The sequence below is a fragment of the Phyllosticta citribraziliensis genome, assembly GCF_038025025.1.
Source record: "Phyllosticta citribraziliensis strain CPC 17464 chromosome Unknown J3D65scaffold_7, whole genome shotgun sequence".
In the NCBI taxonomy this organism is placed as follows: Eukaryota; Fungi; Ascomycota; class Dothideomycetes; order Botryosphaeriales; family Phyllostictaceae; genus Phyllosticta; species Phyllosticta citribraziliensis.
Genome location: NW_027117344.1, coordinates 168,599 through 182,126, shown reverse-complemented (window position 1 = coordinate 182,126; position 13,528 = coordinate 168,599). Strand labels below are relative to the sequence as shown.

The 13,528-nt window shown below is 56.7% G+C and overlaps 4 protein-coding genes across 4 annotated transcripts; 2 read left to right on the top strand and 2 right to left on the bottom strand.

Moving 5' to 3' along the window:
* Positions 1-765: 765 nt before the first annotated feature.
* J3D65DRAFT_626272 (chromatin remodelling complex Rsc7/Swp82 subunit-domain-containing protein) lies at positions 766-3,486 on the top strand. The gene is made up of 3 exons (XM_066800422.1): positions 766-1,372; positions 1,517-1,627; positions 1,677-3,486. The coding sequence occupies exons 1-3, from the start codon at positions 1,261-1,263 to the stop codon at positions 3,467-3,469; spliced, it is 2,016 nt and encodes a 671-aa protein (XP_066654211.1). The 5' UTR covers positions 766-1,260; the 3' UTR covers positions 3,470-3,486.
* Positions 3,417-4,444, top strand: J3D65DRAFT_626268 (uncharacterized protein). The gene has a single exon (XM_066800421.1). The coding sequence runs from the start codon at positions 3,841-3,843 to the stop codon at positions 4,264-4,266; it is 426 nt and encodes a 141-aa protein (XP_066654210.1). The 5' UTR covers positions 3,417-3,840; the 3' UTR covers positions 4,267-4,444.
* Positions 4,445-6,982: 2,538 nt separating this feature from the next.
* J3D65DRAFT_697468 (uncharacterized protein) lies at positions 6,983-8,646 on the bottom strand (the record flags this gene model as incomplete). Its single annotated transcript, XM_066804047.1, is given in 6 exon segments — positions 6,983-7,911; positions 7,968-8,034; positions 8,058-8,149; positions 8,169-8,259; positions 8,321-8,515; positions 8,596-8,646. The coding sequence occupies 6 exon segments, from the start codon at positions 8,644-8,646 to the stop codon at positions 7,061-7,063; spliced, it is 1,347 nt and encodes a 448-aa protein (XP_066654209.1). The 3' UTR covers positions 6,983-7,060.
* A 299-nt stretch (positions 8,647-8,945) lies between these two features.
* Positions 8,946-11,337, bottom strand: J3D65DRAFT_697466 (P-loop containing nucleoside triphosphate hydrolase protein; the record flags this gene model as incomplete). The annotated part of the gene is made up of 6 exons (XM_066804046.1): positions 8,946-9,685; positions 9,738-10,213; positions 10,267-10,461; positions 10,511-10,644; positions 10,705-11,211; positions 11,260-11,337. 6 exons carry the CDS (start codon positions 11,335-11,337, stop codon positions 8,946-8,948), a joined length of 2,130 nt encoding a protein of 709 aa, XP_066654208.1.
* Between the last annotated feature and the right edge of the window lie 2,191 nt (positions 11,338-13,528).

The following is a 13,528-nucleotide window of genomic DNA, read 5'->3' as shown; positions in this document are numbered from 1 at the left end:
AGGCAGGCAGGCAGGCGTTGCGCAGAAAAGAGGCAAACGGATGGAGAACGAACAAGAGGTCAAAGATGATTGATGATGGACGGGGGGATTTGACAGGGTGGTCGTTATCGCATGGACGGTAGGGTATCTGATTCTTTGCGAGAGCAGGCCAGTCACAAGGACGCGGGAGGTGATTCGCGGGCAAACGGTTGATGTCAACGTGTGGCGCATAGCGGAGGCCGATTGGAGGTGCGGGCAAGACCCTGCAGACGGCGGAGCAGATGACACGGGCAGAGGACGAGGGCCAGGTTGCACGGGCGAGAGGAGAGGAGAGGAGAGAGGCGATGGAGTCAAGCTTCGAGGTAGACGGGTGGGCGGTGTTGGTGGTGGTGGTGGTGGTGGTGGTGGTAGATGGGAGGGAGGGGGAGGGGAGATGCGAGGAGGGAGAACGGAGAGGTAGAGAGAGAACGAAGATGATGCAGGTCATCAGATTGAATGAAGAGTGAGTGAAGAGACCAGGACTGAACAGCTCGAGGCCTGAGCCTGGCTTGACTCTTCTCCCTCGTCTTCCCTTGCGACACGCGCCAAGTCTCAAGCTCCCGGCGCTCCGGCACGCGAAGCCATCATCCATCCATCGACTGTAGTTATCTACAAGACCTACGCTGCGACGACGTGTTTTCCTTTTCGGGCGGTCCGTCTCCCGTTTGACTTGATCCTTGGGCGGCTTCGGTTCAGTTTTGCCATCTCTACCACTCGTCTACCACACTACCTCACCTCTCACCTCTACCTCTCTCTCTCTCTCTCTCTCTCTCTCTCTTGCCTCCTCGTCGGTGCCACTCGCCCTTCAGCGCTTCCTTGCATCTCGACCAGCCAACCACCACACCTCACCGCCCACATCGACATTCTTGCTGCTCCAGTCCCGACTACAAGGGCCCGTGGGTTGCGTCGGCGTCGGGTCAAAAGAGATAGCCAATATCTCTCTCCATCGATGCTGCCGGGACCGTGCAGCCGCCCGCCACAGCCAACCCACCGCAGCCCGTCGACTCTTGACTTTTCCCACTCGACAAGTCCCCCATCTGCATGACCGACACAGCGCCCTCTTCGCCGCTCTTGTCGCCGCCCTCGACCGCTGCTCGTCGCTGCGCCGCTCCAAACCCCGTCGCCGTTGCGGCGCGCTCCTCTACGCTGCCTGCCCGCCGCCCGCCTGTCTGGCCGCCCGTTCGCTCGCTCGCTCGCTAGTCACCGCGCTCCACCCAGTCGCCGTCGCGCTTCCGACCGGGCATGTACTCGACCACCTCCCACCATCCCGTCTCGGCCTCTTTGAACGGCGGCGTAGGAAATATCATGGACCCTACCACCACAATCAATCCCGCCGCCTTGAACTCAGCAGGTAGTAAGTCGCCCTTCCCTGCCTGCCCGCTCGACCCCCGGCGCCACCGCTCGGCTCGACAAGGCCAAGCGCGTGTCAGCGTCTCGCATCTCAAACCTCAACCCACAACTCTCAACCACCACCTCTGCTAACATGTGCTGCGACCAGTGTTGCCCGGCTCCGCCAACCTCGCCCCTCACGCAAGCCCCCGCGGCATCAAAAGAAGCCGCTCGCCCGACGCTTCAGAACACGTCCTCTCGACGGACCGGGGAGACGATGGTGCGTTTTGCTCGTCCTCGTCAATGTTTCGACTAACACCCTCCGCCAGACGACAAGCCCAAGAAACGGGGCAGGCCGCCCAAGACGAGTCGCATCTCGGAGAGCCCGTCGACGCATCCGCCACTGCATCATCCCGCGCCTGGCCCCGTTCAGACCCCGCAGCTCAAGTCGCAGTCTCTACCGCAAACCTCTCCCAGCGCATCATCCCCCCCAAAGTCGACTCCCACCAAAGGAACGGTGCTAAAAGCATTGCCGACAGTTCGAGATCACACCACCGACCAGCTGAATCCCGAGGGCGACGAGTACATACCGCGCGAATTCGACGAGGCCGGAGAGAAAAAAGTCACGCCCAACGGCCACCCGCTCGATGGCCGGGAATACCGCTGCCGAACCTTTTTCGTCCCCAATCGCGGCAACAAGCTGTTTATGCTTGCGACGGAATGTGCGCGCGTCCTGGGCTACCGCGACTCGTATCTGCTCTTCAACAAGAACCGCTCCCTGTACAAGATCATTGCGACCCAGGCCGAAAAGGACGACTTGATACACCAGGAGATTCTCCCGTATTCGTATCGCTCGCGACAGATTGCCATTGTGACGGCGCGCTCCATGTTTCGCCAGTTTGGGAGCAGGCTGATTGTAAACGGTAGACGCGTTAGGGACGACTACTGGGAAAGCAAGGCGCGCAAGCAGGGCTTCACCGAGGAGGATGCCGCTGGAGAAAAGAGGCCGGGCGCGGCGAGGCAACGAGAGGCCGCTGCAGCAGAGGCGAACAATGCGCATGCCCTGACGGCCCTGCCGCACGGCGAAATCATCTACAGCAACGGCCCTGCGCAGCTCGACGTGCCTCCCGGCGTCAATCCGACCACGCTCGCTCCGCTTCCCATGATCAACCTCGCTCCCGTCGAGGAGTTGCGCGCTCGAGACTTTGGCGGACTGCAGAGGCCGCGACACGAGATTTCCGGACCCGCCTACGAGGGCAGGATGCAGCCCAGCACGGCCGCCGAAATCCTCAACCAGGCTGCCCATGCTGCCGACTTCAACAAGGGTCTCGGCCAGCAGCGCGGCATCCGGAGCAACTACATGGACGACTACTGGAAGCGGCCGCACGAGCCCGTCCTGGCAAATCACCAGCGCCAACCCGCCGAGGGAGAAGGCGTGCAGCCAATCCAGCAGGGCGTCCAGTCGCCGCGGCCGGCTCCGACTTCAGGCCTCGGACCGCCCAGCATCCCCTCCCACTCGCAACCTCCAACGCAGATGATGACGCCGCAATATTCGCAGCCTTCGCACGCTCAGAGCAACCTGGTGCAGACTCCGATGCGGCCCATGCATCAACCGCAGCAGCTGCACCACCGTTCGCCAAGCTTGAACATGGGTCCCGGAAGCGGGCCGGCCCAGCCAAGCCCATACGGATATCCGCAAAACCAAATGTGGCCGCCTCCTCAAACCGCGCCGTCGCCGCTGTCGCAAACGCACCACAACATGCCGCAGTTTGGCCAGTCTCAATCGCCGCACCCGCAGCCGTCGCCCATGCACGCGCCGCCGCAGCTGCACCACTCGCAGAGCAGCGCCGGCTCGATGCACGGCGGCGCCGGCGGGCCCATGGGCTACTCGGCCATGAGTGGCATGAACCCGGCCGCCTACAGCAGCATGGGACGCAACCCGTACCAGCCCAGCCCGAGCCCGGCCCAGCACTTTGGCATGCACCAGAGCAGCGCCGCCGCGCAGCAGCCCGGCATGCAAGGGTGGGCACCGGGCCCGCCGCAGCAGCAACAACAACAACAGCAGCAGCAGCAGCAGCAGCAGCAGCAGCAGGCGCCGCAGCAAAACTGGCAGGGCTTCTAGGCGTGGCCTGGCTGGAGGCCAGTGCAGGACATGTCTTGATGATTTTACGTCTGGTACTTGCAGCAGCAGCAGCACCAAGATGGGGAATTATTGGTTGGGAAAGCGAGCGAATGGGGGGTTTATTTTGGGCAAATTTTCGGGTTGTTCGGACTGGACTGGACGGCACGCACGCGCGAATCATCTGGCGTTCTCTTTCCTTTGTTCCCCCATGTTTATCTTTCTTTTCTTCTTCGGTTTTGTTTTGATTTTCCCCCTCTGGCAAGGAGGTGGGAGCAGCAGCACTCTTCCGGTCGGTCTCACTATCAGTCGTCATATCAAACTGCACTAAAGGCGGGTTTGGGGAGGACAGCGCAACGTCTAACTTTTCGGGCATGTTCGGGTTTTTGTTTGCTTGTTGTTCTTTCGCTGTGGGGCTGCGGCTCTTGCTTTTCGCTCGTCTCTCTCGTCACTCACACTCACACTCACATCGCACGAACGGTATCCATCCATCTCATCAATGTTGTCGTCGTCATTGTCGTCGAGGCCGTCATTGTGTGTCGATTGAGGTTGTTGTGGTGTGGAGTGGCTTCCTTCCCGGTTTTCTCTCTCTCTCTCTCTCTCTCCCTTCTACCCCGTACCACTTCACTTCCCTTGTCGTTTGGTTTTCTCATACCACATCATTATCACCATCATCGTCATCATCATCACTATTATTATTACCATCATCCATCATACCCTGTACACTATCAATGCTCCATTCCATTCCGTTCTCTCTCATTCCATTCTATAACCTCGAACTCGAACTCGAACCCTCCTGATGCTTGAACTCGCCTTACCCCTCCGCATTAATACCTTTTTCGTTTTGTTGTAGGTTGGTTGGTTGGTTGGAGGTTGGTTAGCAGGCTCGGTAGCTGTCTGTCTGCGAGAGAAAGAAAAAAGAACGTCGCCGTGCACTCGCGCTTTTCTTTACTTTGCTCTCCGCTATTTCGATGGGCAGACTCTTGTCTCTTGTCTCTTGCATCAATCAACGTTCGCCCGCCCGCCCGCACACAGGCAAGCAGACAGGCAGGCAGACGGGCACGCAGGGATACCCCCACCCACCCCACACACACACATGCGCTTCTCTCGCTCGCGTGCGTGCGAACGGGAAACAGGCTCATGTGGGGTAAGCGCGCGCTTTGGCGGGGGGGACCCGGACAGAGTTTCGGCGAGTGTCGTCATTGATGATGATGACGATACAGATACGAATATTGGCTGAGTGGTATCATTGTCCATCAGTATGCTCGCTCGCTGACTGCTTGCCGGCCGTCGAGCCACGCGCTGAACTGACCCTGACGGGCCGGCGTTACAGTGCCGTCATATATGCTTTCTCTCCTCCCTTCCCTACATGTACTTTCGGGCGGGCGCACGCATACGCGGCAGTCGGTCCGTCCTCCGTCCGTCGGCTGTTCCTCAGCCAGAGTGTGTACAGTACTGGAGATGCCCGCCCGCCCGCCCGCGGGTGATGCGAGCAGGGAAGTGGCGTGCGGAGAGCGGTCGGTCGGCCCAGCGCATCGAATCGAAGTCGTTCCAATCGATCGCTGGTGCGGCTGTTGGTTGGATCGGATGGAGGGTTTGTGGGTTTGGGTGGTGGCGGCCGTGGTGGTCGTGGTGGTGGTGGTGCGGTGGTGATGGTGTGGTTCTGCAGGTACAGTACGTGCGTGCAGTTTGAATGTACCTACCTACCTACGCTGCAGCAGCGCCTTCATACCTTGCGTGATTGAACAGCTCTCGCGCGTCGCGCGCTGTTTGCTGTTCGCAGTTCTAGCGCGCAGCACCACCGCTTTCCCTTCGTTCGCCTTCGGTTGCCTGATGAACATCGTCGCATCGTCCCTGCCCACAAGCTTTATCTTCCTTCATCTCTGTTTCCGTCCAGATTCATCCAGTCGTCCGCAGAACCAAAACACTTGCCGGCATTTACTCACCATACCCAACCGCGGCAGCGCACCGAGCTCTCTGCCAAGGCCCCAGGCTACCTACCAGGCAGCTAGCTGTCGAACTCAGCTGGTCCTCGGCCGTTGGTTGACCTTGCACCCTCCATGCTGTCTTCTCACGCCCGCTCGAGAGCTCGTGCGAACGGCGTCCTTGGCCACACGCATCCCACCATCCCCATCGTCTCTTGCCTGCGGTGCGCTTGCCTGCTCGCTATGTCCGCAAATCCGACGGGCGCAGATCTGAGCAGAGCAGAGCGGAGGAGAGTGGGCAGAAGCAGCGCGGTTTTCTTTCTTTAATTGTTGCGTATGCGCGTCCGCAGCACCGCAACAACGCCAACCCCCGCAAAGCCAGCGCGCACAAATCACAGGACAGCAACGGAAGAAGAAAAGAAAGCAAAGGAAAGAAAAAGCGCAGCCTTGGCAGTGGCGGCGGCGAAAGCGACAGCGGGCGAAACCCGCGTCAAACGCATGAAGAAGCGCTGGTCAAACGCATAAAGCGCGGCGTCAAACGCATAACGCATGATGGGCGGGACGGGCGTCGCGACGGATGGTAAAGCCAAGAGAAGGAAGGGAGGGAGTTTAGCGCTGAAAGGCCAAAAGGGTGGGCGGGGCGAGCCGAGCTGTGGGATGGGGGTGGGGGCGAGGGAGAGGGGGCGCTGCGCGTGCTGGCCCCCTGACCCCTGATCTGAAGGTCGTTCGGTTGTTTTTCTCTGCGCAGCCAGCTCTTTCACGGCACGACGCGCACAATGCCGACTCACGCCGTCCGCGTCCCCATCACTTCTCTTTCCTTTCCCCGCCTCCCCTAACTTCGCCTCCGCGGCTCGACTTGCCCTCCCTCTCACTTCCCCTCCGCACCGGCTAGCCGCGTCTCACGATGACAAGAGACACAGCGCTGACGCGTCGCCGGGCTACCTGTCAAATCGCCGCCGCAATGATCGGCTGGTCCTTCTCTTTGTGATGCTGTTGGCCACTGTTTCGCGACTGTCCGTTGGATTGGCGGGTGGATGGATGGAACGGAAGGATTCGTGGAGAACGGACGGGCGATGCACGACATTTTAGTCTTCTGACTTTTGGGACGATAGGAGTCGGTGAGCTCGTCGACCCTAGCCAGCGCTGCCATCCTACCGAATGTTTGTAATATCGCGGCGAAATAATTATCGAGACGCGCTTGGGCTCTCGGGAAGCAACTGTCGTGCTGAAGAGCGGTGGTCTATGTGGTTGCCTGAGCTATGATACCAGGGAGCGTTCGTGCGCGGTGGTAGCGTAGTCCCAAGCAGCATTCGTCTGCTGGTCTGCCTTCCATATGCAAAAAGCGAGATGCAAAAAAGCGCCCCACGCTCAGCGAGCCACACAACTTTGCTTATCAGGTCACGGGGCAGGCTTACCTGGCCTTGCCAGACACATGCACCCATCCGCCAATCACAACACGCTGGTTGTTGCTGGGCCGCAAAAGTGGCCGCGTACAATGATGCCGGCTTCATGCGCAACGGTAGCAGCATGCTGATCCCGCGAAAACAAGCCACAGCCCATGAGAAACGCGGTACCCAAGTTAAAGTCCATGTGTTCGGCTCGCTCGTGGCGTTCGCAAAACCATGTGACCGGATACGTATATCTCGAATATTCCTTACTCGTGGGGATGCTATCGTCCAGATCTCCCTCCATGTACAAACAATGGAGTGATAAACGGCCCCGGGGGGTGTCGCCGAACAGGTCCGGATTGGCCTCGAAAATTGGACTCGCCTTCCAAAATGTCCCACGCTTTCAGATCCGGGAAGAATATCTTCAAGTGGAGCATTGCATTAGCCTGCAGCTCGATCATAAACTCGGTTTCGTCGAACTGCTGGATCTGCTTATCCCGGCAAGTCTTCCTCGTGGGTTCTTTCGCTTTCATGATCCGTCGAGGTATGAGACTGTTGGGTCCGTCGATGATGCTCCAATCTCTCTTGCCGTTCGGATGCTCGGTCGACGTCCAGGCAAGAATTTCTTGTGATTCCGCTGCGTATGGATGTGCTGGATTCTTGCGCCAAACTTTTGTCGAGCCAGATTCGGGCTGTGGGTCCATTTTCGGCCTTTTCGCGCTTCTCGCTATGGCGGCGCTTTCGTCTGCGGCTTGAATTTCCCAATCGGACAAAGGCAAGGGCCTCTTCAATTCGCCAGGTGGTGCAATACTCTTGGATCTTCTCGTCCGGACGAAGAGGTCGTCTTCGCTGTCTGACGGTTTGTCCCTCGTGGTGGATTCGTCGTCGGATGGGTGTTCATATCCCGCCAAGTCTCTCGTCGACGCTGCATCCCAATTGTTTTCACCATCCGACTTGCGTTCAAAGTCGCCCAGGGACATGTTGTCGTTGTCCCGTGGGCCTCCCGGAGAAGTAGAACGACCGTCAAGTTCTATATGCGGTGGTTGGCAGAGTGATTGGCAGGGACTCGGAGAAATAGGAGACATTGGAGATGAAGGGAGAGCTGTCAAATCGATTGGAGACTCGGTGTCCGCTGTATTCGAAAGTGAGTAGTTGCTCCAGCACGAAGCGAAAGGCTGATCGACTTACCCGACTCTTCTGTGACTAGCCTTTTGTGCCTTGGTAGGCGCTTGGCTGAACGGTAGCTGGGCGAGACCTGGCGAGAGGTGCCTCAGGTACCGCCGGGCCAAATAGCGTCCGAAAACTTGATGATTGCACGTTAGAGCCCTGTTGGTCAAGGTCTGTAAAGGGCTTCGACTGTCCTGCAGAGGCTGTTCGCTGATTGCGTACAACCAATTGATGTGTCCCGGGGGAACTGGACGCCGAACACCAATCCAAACTGTGATCGAAGTTGCTTGTCCGGGTCGACGGGGCGGAACCACTGTGAGTGTCGAAAACAATGAGGCTGCGGCAACGAACGACTGCTTCCCAGGCGCACCTACAGCAGTGCACGAATGGTCCTTGCTCACAGCTGCGGCAACGAACGACTGCTTCCAAAGCGCACCTACAGCAGTGTATGAATGCTCCTTGCACACAGCTGCAGCAGCAAATTGAACATCCTGAAGTGCAGCTGGAGCAGTGGATGATTGCTCCTTAGACATACTCATATTGCCGGTAGGTCTCATTTCTTTCGACGCCTACTGTGGTATTGTATCAGCTCTCTTGCCACGAACTCTGCCTCAGTCAGCGCTGTCACTTCATGACAAACATACCGTACCCAAGGCTTACCATTATCTTCCTGAATGTCTCCCTTGTCGACCAAGGGCATTTCTTTTTGTTTGGGTTGAAGGAAGTAGACACAAAGAGATGAAGTAACCGGACTAACTAACAAGAGCAGTGAATCAGAAGATTTGATTCCTCGTACTGATGCTATGGACCAAGATGTTCCACCAGCAAAACCAATTCATGAAAGCCTGCAGCACCATGCAGGCCATTTAACCATTATGACTTTGAGGGATATCAAAGCATATACCAATCGTCCCGGACCTTGAGGGATTTCAAAGCTCGTTTCAAGACGTTTGAAAGCGAAAAGTGCACCAAGACCTTGTGTTCAGAGGGCAAGCCAGATCAAGTTGCCTTGTTCGCGTCGGTGACGGTTGTTGTGTCGTCCTCCTTTTGATCTGGCTTAACGATCTCGCCACTCTTGAACTTCTCATACACCGCGGTTTCATCCCTGCTCTGACGAACCCGCACAAGATGGCGGGCCAATTCCGGAAACAACTTGGAATCGTTGTTGGTGTAAAATGCTAGACTGTATGCCGAGTTGCCGAATTGGCCAGCGTGGCAATTGCGCTCAATATACCGAATCATGGGCGAGTCGAGCTCAGATCCAGTCGCTCGAGAGGGGAGGTACGCGTGGATGACGTAGTAGACGTCGGGAATGTTTACGCCAACTGCGTACGAGTCCGTCGTGATGATTACTCGGGCAGTTCGATTCTCTGCTTCGTGCAGGGCCCACTCACGCTTCTCCTGGCTTTGCTGACCCGAGCGCACAACAAGTCCATGGACATCTTGGAGCCTTTTACCAAGTAGATCCACCTGCGCGCGGGTATTGGCGAAGATCATCACCTTTCCCTGTCTGGTGTCACCCGGCCTGCCTCTGATAATGAGGCGGATAGTGCCAAAGTGCGGCTCGTCGACGACGGGCAGGAAGACGTTGGCCATACGCAGCATCTGACTTGGAACATGGTCTCGAGGGATTGTCGACACATGCAAACGGAACCTGCGAATTGCTGCGACTTTGTCGACCAACTCTTCGCTAAAGGTGCTGGAAAAGAAGCTGAGCATGGTGCTATCGCTTAGGATTTCTAATACGCGTCAGTTGTTTGCTCAAATAGAACAGTATGCTTGGCGACTCACTGCTTTTCCAGAGATCTTGCATCTGTTGAGCAAAGGAATCGTCAAGAAACGCTTGGACCTCGTCCATAACGAAAAAGGGGACATCGACGATCGGATGCCGATACCACAACCCGTTGGGATTGCTCGCGATGTCTAGAAGTCGTCCGGGTGTGGCCACGATGATATCACAACCCTGGCGCAATTGCGAAACCTGGTGTCGCCTGCTGTACCCACCGATGACGCTTGCCACACTGATGGGGCCGCGGTACGTCAACGCGTCCAAGGCCTCAAATGTTTGCATGGCATGCTCGCGGACAGGACAAAGTATAACGACTTTGGGCTCCTTGCGCTCAGTAACCCAGCCCTCAGGCATCGAGGACTTCATATCCATGACCAGCTTGTTGGCAAATTTGATGGATGCCACGCAGATTCCCAAGGTCTTGCCCGACGAGAATTCTGATGCAATGAGGGAGTTGTATTGTTTCCGGGCGACGACTCTTGATTGTTTTGTCAGTTTAAAGTGCCAATGTGTAAGACAGACGGCACTCACTTGAAGATTTCGCCTTGCACTAATGTGGGCTTTCCCACACCCAAGTACCTGAGGTTGTCATGCACAAATGAGGGAATGTCCATCGGGGACCAATCATCCAATGGCTCAAGGCTGACGGGGGGCAGCTGGACTGGGGGCTGCGCGTTCGGCTGTTCATCACGGCCATCGTGCCGAGAGATGGGCTCTCGGTAGGTGCTACTTCCGAATCAGTACGTGTAGAGAGGTCACAATGTGAAAGTCTTACTTTTCGGAGGCAAGGCCCGGCTTGATATTCTTGGCCTTGTAGAGCATGACTCTAACCGCCTTCTGAAAATCAATGCGCGTCGTGGACCAACGGAATGGATTCATTTCGCCAGGCAGGACAGAAAGCTCAACGTCCTTTGGTACCGCGCGTCAGCATTTGCAAAGGGTTTCAACGATGATCGGTCGACGACATACCTTGGGCTTATCCAAGTATGTGTCTCTCTCGGCAAGGTCTCCGCCCTCGAAAACCGACCAACACGCCAAAGAGTGACACGCCGACAGACACACTGGCTCATGAAGAAAGCACTCCAAGCAAATGATGTAGTGCCCGCCGTTGGATGAACATGAGGTGCACTCCCAAGCCATGTCGTTCTTCGCGCTGCCGTCTACCGCCTTCGAGCATCGATTGCAGGTGAGGATGGGTGTAATGTCCGGGCGAGGGATCTCGTCAATGATCTGGACCGCGGTGCTTTCCTCCTCGGTGGCAGAGCTGTTCGGGTCTTTCTCCGAGTGCGGTGGATCCGCATCATTCTGTGAAGCATGTAAGCGGATGCCAATCCTAATCATCCTGGGACTTGCATTGCCGTCGGGGTCGCACGAGTGCGTCGTCGTCAGAGATCCTGGACGGAACGGGGTGTTGCATGGAGACCGAGTAGAGAATTTGCTCGAGCCCTTCACGTGAGGGACCGTTTCCTCCATGATCTGAAGAGGTCGTCAGTCCGTGCCGTTTTTTTGATTCTGAACGCTTACCTGACTCTTTTCCCTTTCACCTGCTGGCTGGTGGGAAGGCGGCGAGCGGCCAGCTGGTGCATCATACTCAGGCGCCATGGAATACTCGTCCGACCAGACTTGGGATGGAAAGGTGTTCCGTAGAGCTTGAATGTAGGATGGTAGAGGGTTGTGAATGGTGGATGGTGGTGGAGCAGTGCGGGTGCAAGGATCAGTGGATCAGGAAAAACGTGGCGGGTCGTACACAAAAAGGTCCAAAAATTGTTTGTGGGCCGCTTGATGGTGCTCCTTCCTCTACCGGGCAGCAGGCTTGGATCCAGGCGTCCGGGTGCCCTCAAGTGGCTGGCCGCACAACAAAATGTACGGGCGCCAGATCTACCACCAACACCACCCAAGCGTCCACCTTCTGACTTCCCCGCCATCCGTCAGGCCCATCCATTTGCCCCATTTTCAAACAACCACCGATGCGACACTCTACCCGTAAGTTCAACAACCCAATCGAGTTTTAGCCAGAAAGCTGACAGCTCATCCTATTTCCCATCAGAATTTGTCTTTTCCCGGACAAAATGGATTACGTTTTGAACACAGCCCACAGCCGGTCGCTGAGCAGAGCGATCGCGAAGCTCATGGCGCTTCCGCTTGCGGATAATGAGTGAGCTTTGCTCACGTTGGACCTGCGGCTCAGTCAGGGAGCGTCGTTTTCTGCTTGAATTGGATCTGATGGACAACTACTGCGCGGCGTGCCATCAAGCAATGCCACCAAGAGATTGTTTATCTTGATCTTGATCATTCTCCCAGAAGTTGGAGAATGTGGCTGAGGTTTCGCGGACGCCAGATCTTGCCAGCCTGGGCCATTGTGGAGCAATCGTCGATTTCCCCGGGAATCAAGGACGAAATGGGCAAGAATTCCACAACTACGTTCCAGCTCTTTGCAAAATCACCATTTTCCAGCCTTCTCGTTAGCATAGCATGTCTCATTGACCGTTCGTTTGTTTGTGTGGCGTGCGAAGGAGCGTTCCACCATCTCCTGTGGAGACGGCCCGGCCCGATGTAAGCGAAACTTTAAACCAACCCCATCTTGTTTCTCTCATGCCTCCGAAGACTTCACCTAACGACTCCAGATACCGATGCCTGAAGTGCAACGCTGTCATTTTGTTCGGAAGAGCATGTTGGAACGACTGTTGCTCGTCAGGTCGCGCGGTCCCGACGCGCGACGTACTTGTGGCTCCCCTGTTTGCCATCGACTGTTCTCGTATCAGCGTTGGCTTCCTTCGATTGCGGGCTGCGACATATCTCGGGCTATCGCGTTACCGTAGCCAAGGACTAGGACGGGCTCTGGGAGATGCTTGCTGGGGCAAACCTTTCTCGTACGAGTCAGCTTTCGCACGCGGCAATCCACTCGCCCCACCAAAGACGCTCGCCGCTGGCCGCTAGCCGCGGCGCCACCGGCGCATGGACAAGCGGCTGGTGTTGCTGAAACGGAGCCTCCATTGCACTACCTCTCCATGAATCTATTTCGGAGCCCCATCGCTTTGTCAATACAGCCTCTTCTTTGACGTAGGAGACGCGGCCTTTGCGCGCGTACCCTGGCCGACGTTTTTGACCCGTTTGCCGGAACAGGCACACCCGACACCCGATCTTGCTGGACACTACCACAATCTCCGCTGTTGTTTATATAAGCAAGTACCTGTTTGTTTCTGGCAAGTCATTAGCAGGAAGAGACGTCGAGTAGAGCTCGGCACAATCGACGATGATTCAAGCTGCGGTGAGCCGCCCAGGAAACGGGCGAGGCTTTGGGAATGTCGTCCTGAGATTTGTCTGATCGGAGACACCGAATTCTTGCGACAGTCGGCCAGGACATACGTACAATGCCACGAGTGCGCCCAAGGAGCAGTCGTCCGAGGTAACAGTGACACCTTGGAAGCATTCATCCGCTATCACTGATGCGCTTAGGGAGCAGTCATTCGTTGCTGCGGCTAGAACTTGCGAGCCTCAGATCTTTCGGCACCCGCTGCGACTACTCCTTTCACCAAAGCAGTTGAATTGAGGGCGGGCATGCCAGCGGCCAAGGCCCTCTGCTGTCTTCCATCGGGTCAGGGTGCATCCTTGGGTCAGACACACTACCATTGACTTCCTCGTTTTTCGACATCGCGCTCATGTTTCAACATTCAAAGGGCGTAGTCTCACGTTGTAGATCACGACTCGAAGTCGGCAGACAGCAGCTCCATTATGCCTATCCATCTCACAAGAGAAACCGTTCTGAAGGACGCAGGGAGCATTCAACATTGGA

Coding starts and splice junctions, on each gene's coding strand:
- J3D65DRAFT_626268 (XM_066800421.1), top strand. CDS start 3,841: ATGTTCGGGTTTTTGTTTGCTTGTTGTTCTTTCGCTGTGGGGCTGCGG.
- J3D65DRAFT_626272 (XM_066800422.1), top strand. CDS start 1,261: ATGTACTCGACCACCTCCCACCATCCCGTCTCGGCCTCTTTGAACGGC. Junction 1,373..1,516: donor CGCCTTGAACTCAGCAGGTA/GTAAGTCGCCCT, acceptor TGCTGCGACCAG/TGTTGCCCGGCTCCGCCAAC. Junction 1,628..1,676: donor GACGGACCGGGGAGACGATG/GTGCGTTTTGCT, acceptor ACCCTCCGCCAG/ACGACAAGCCCAAGAAACGG.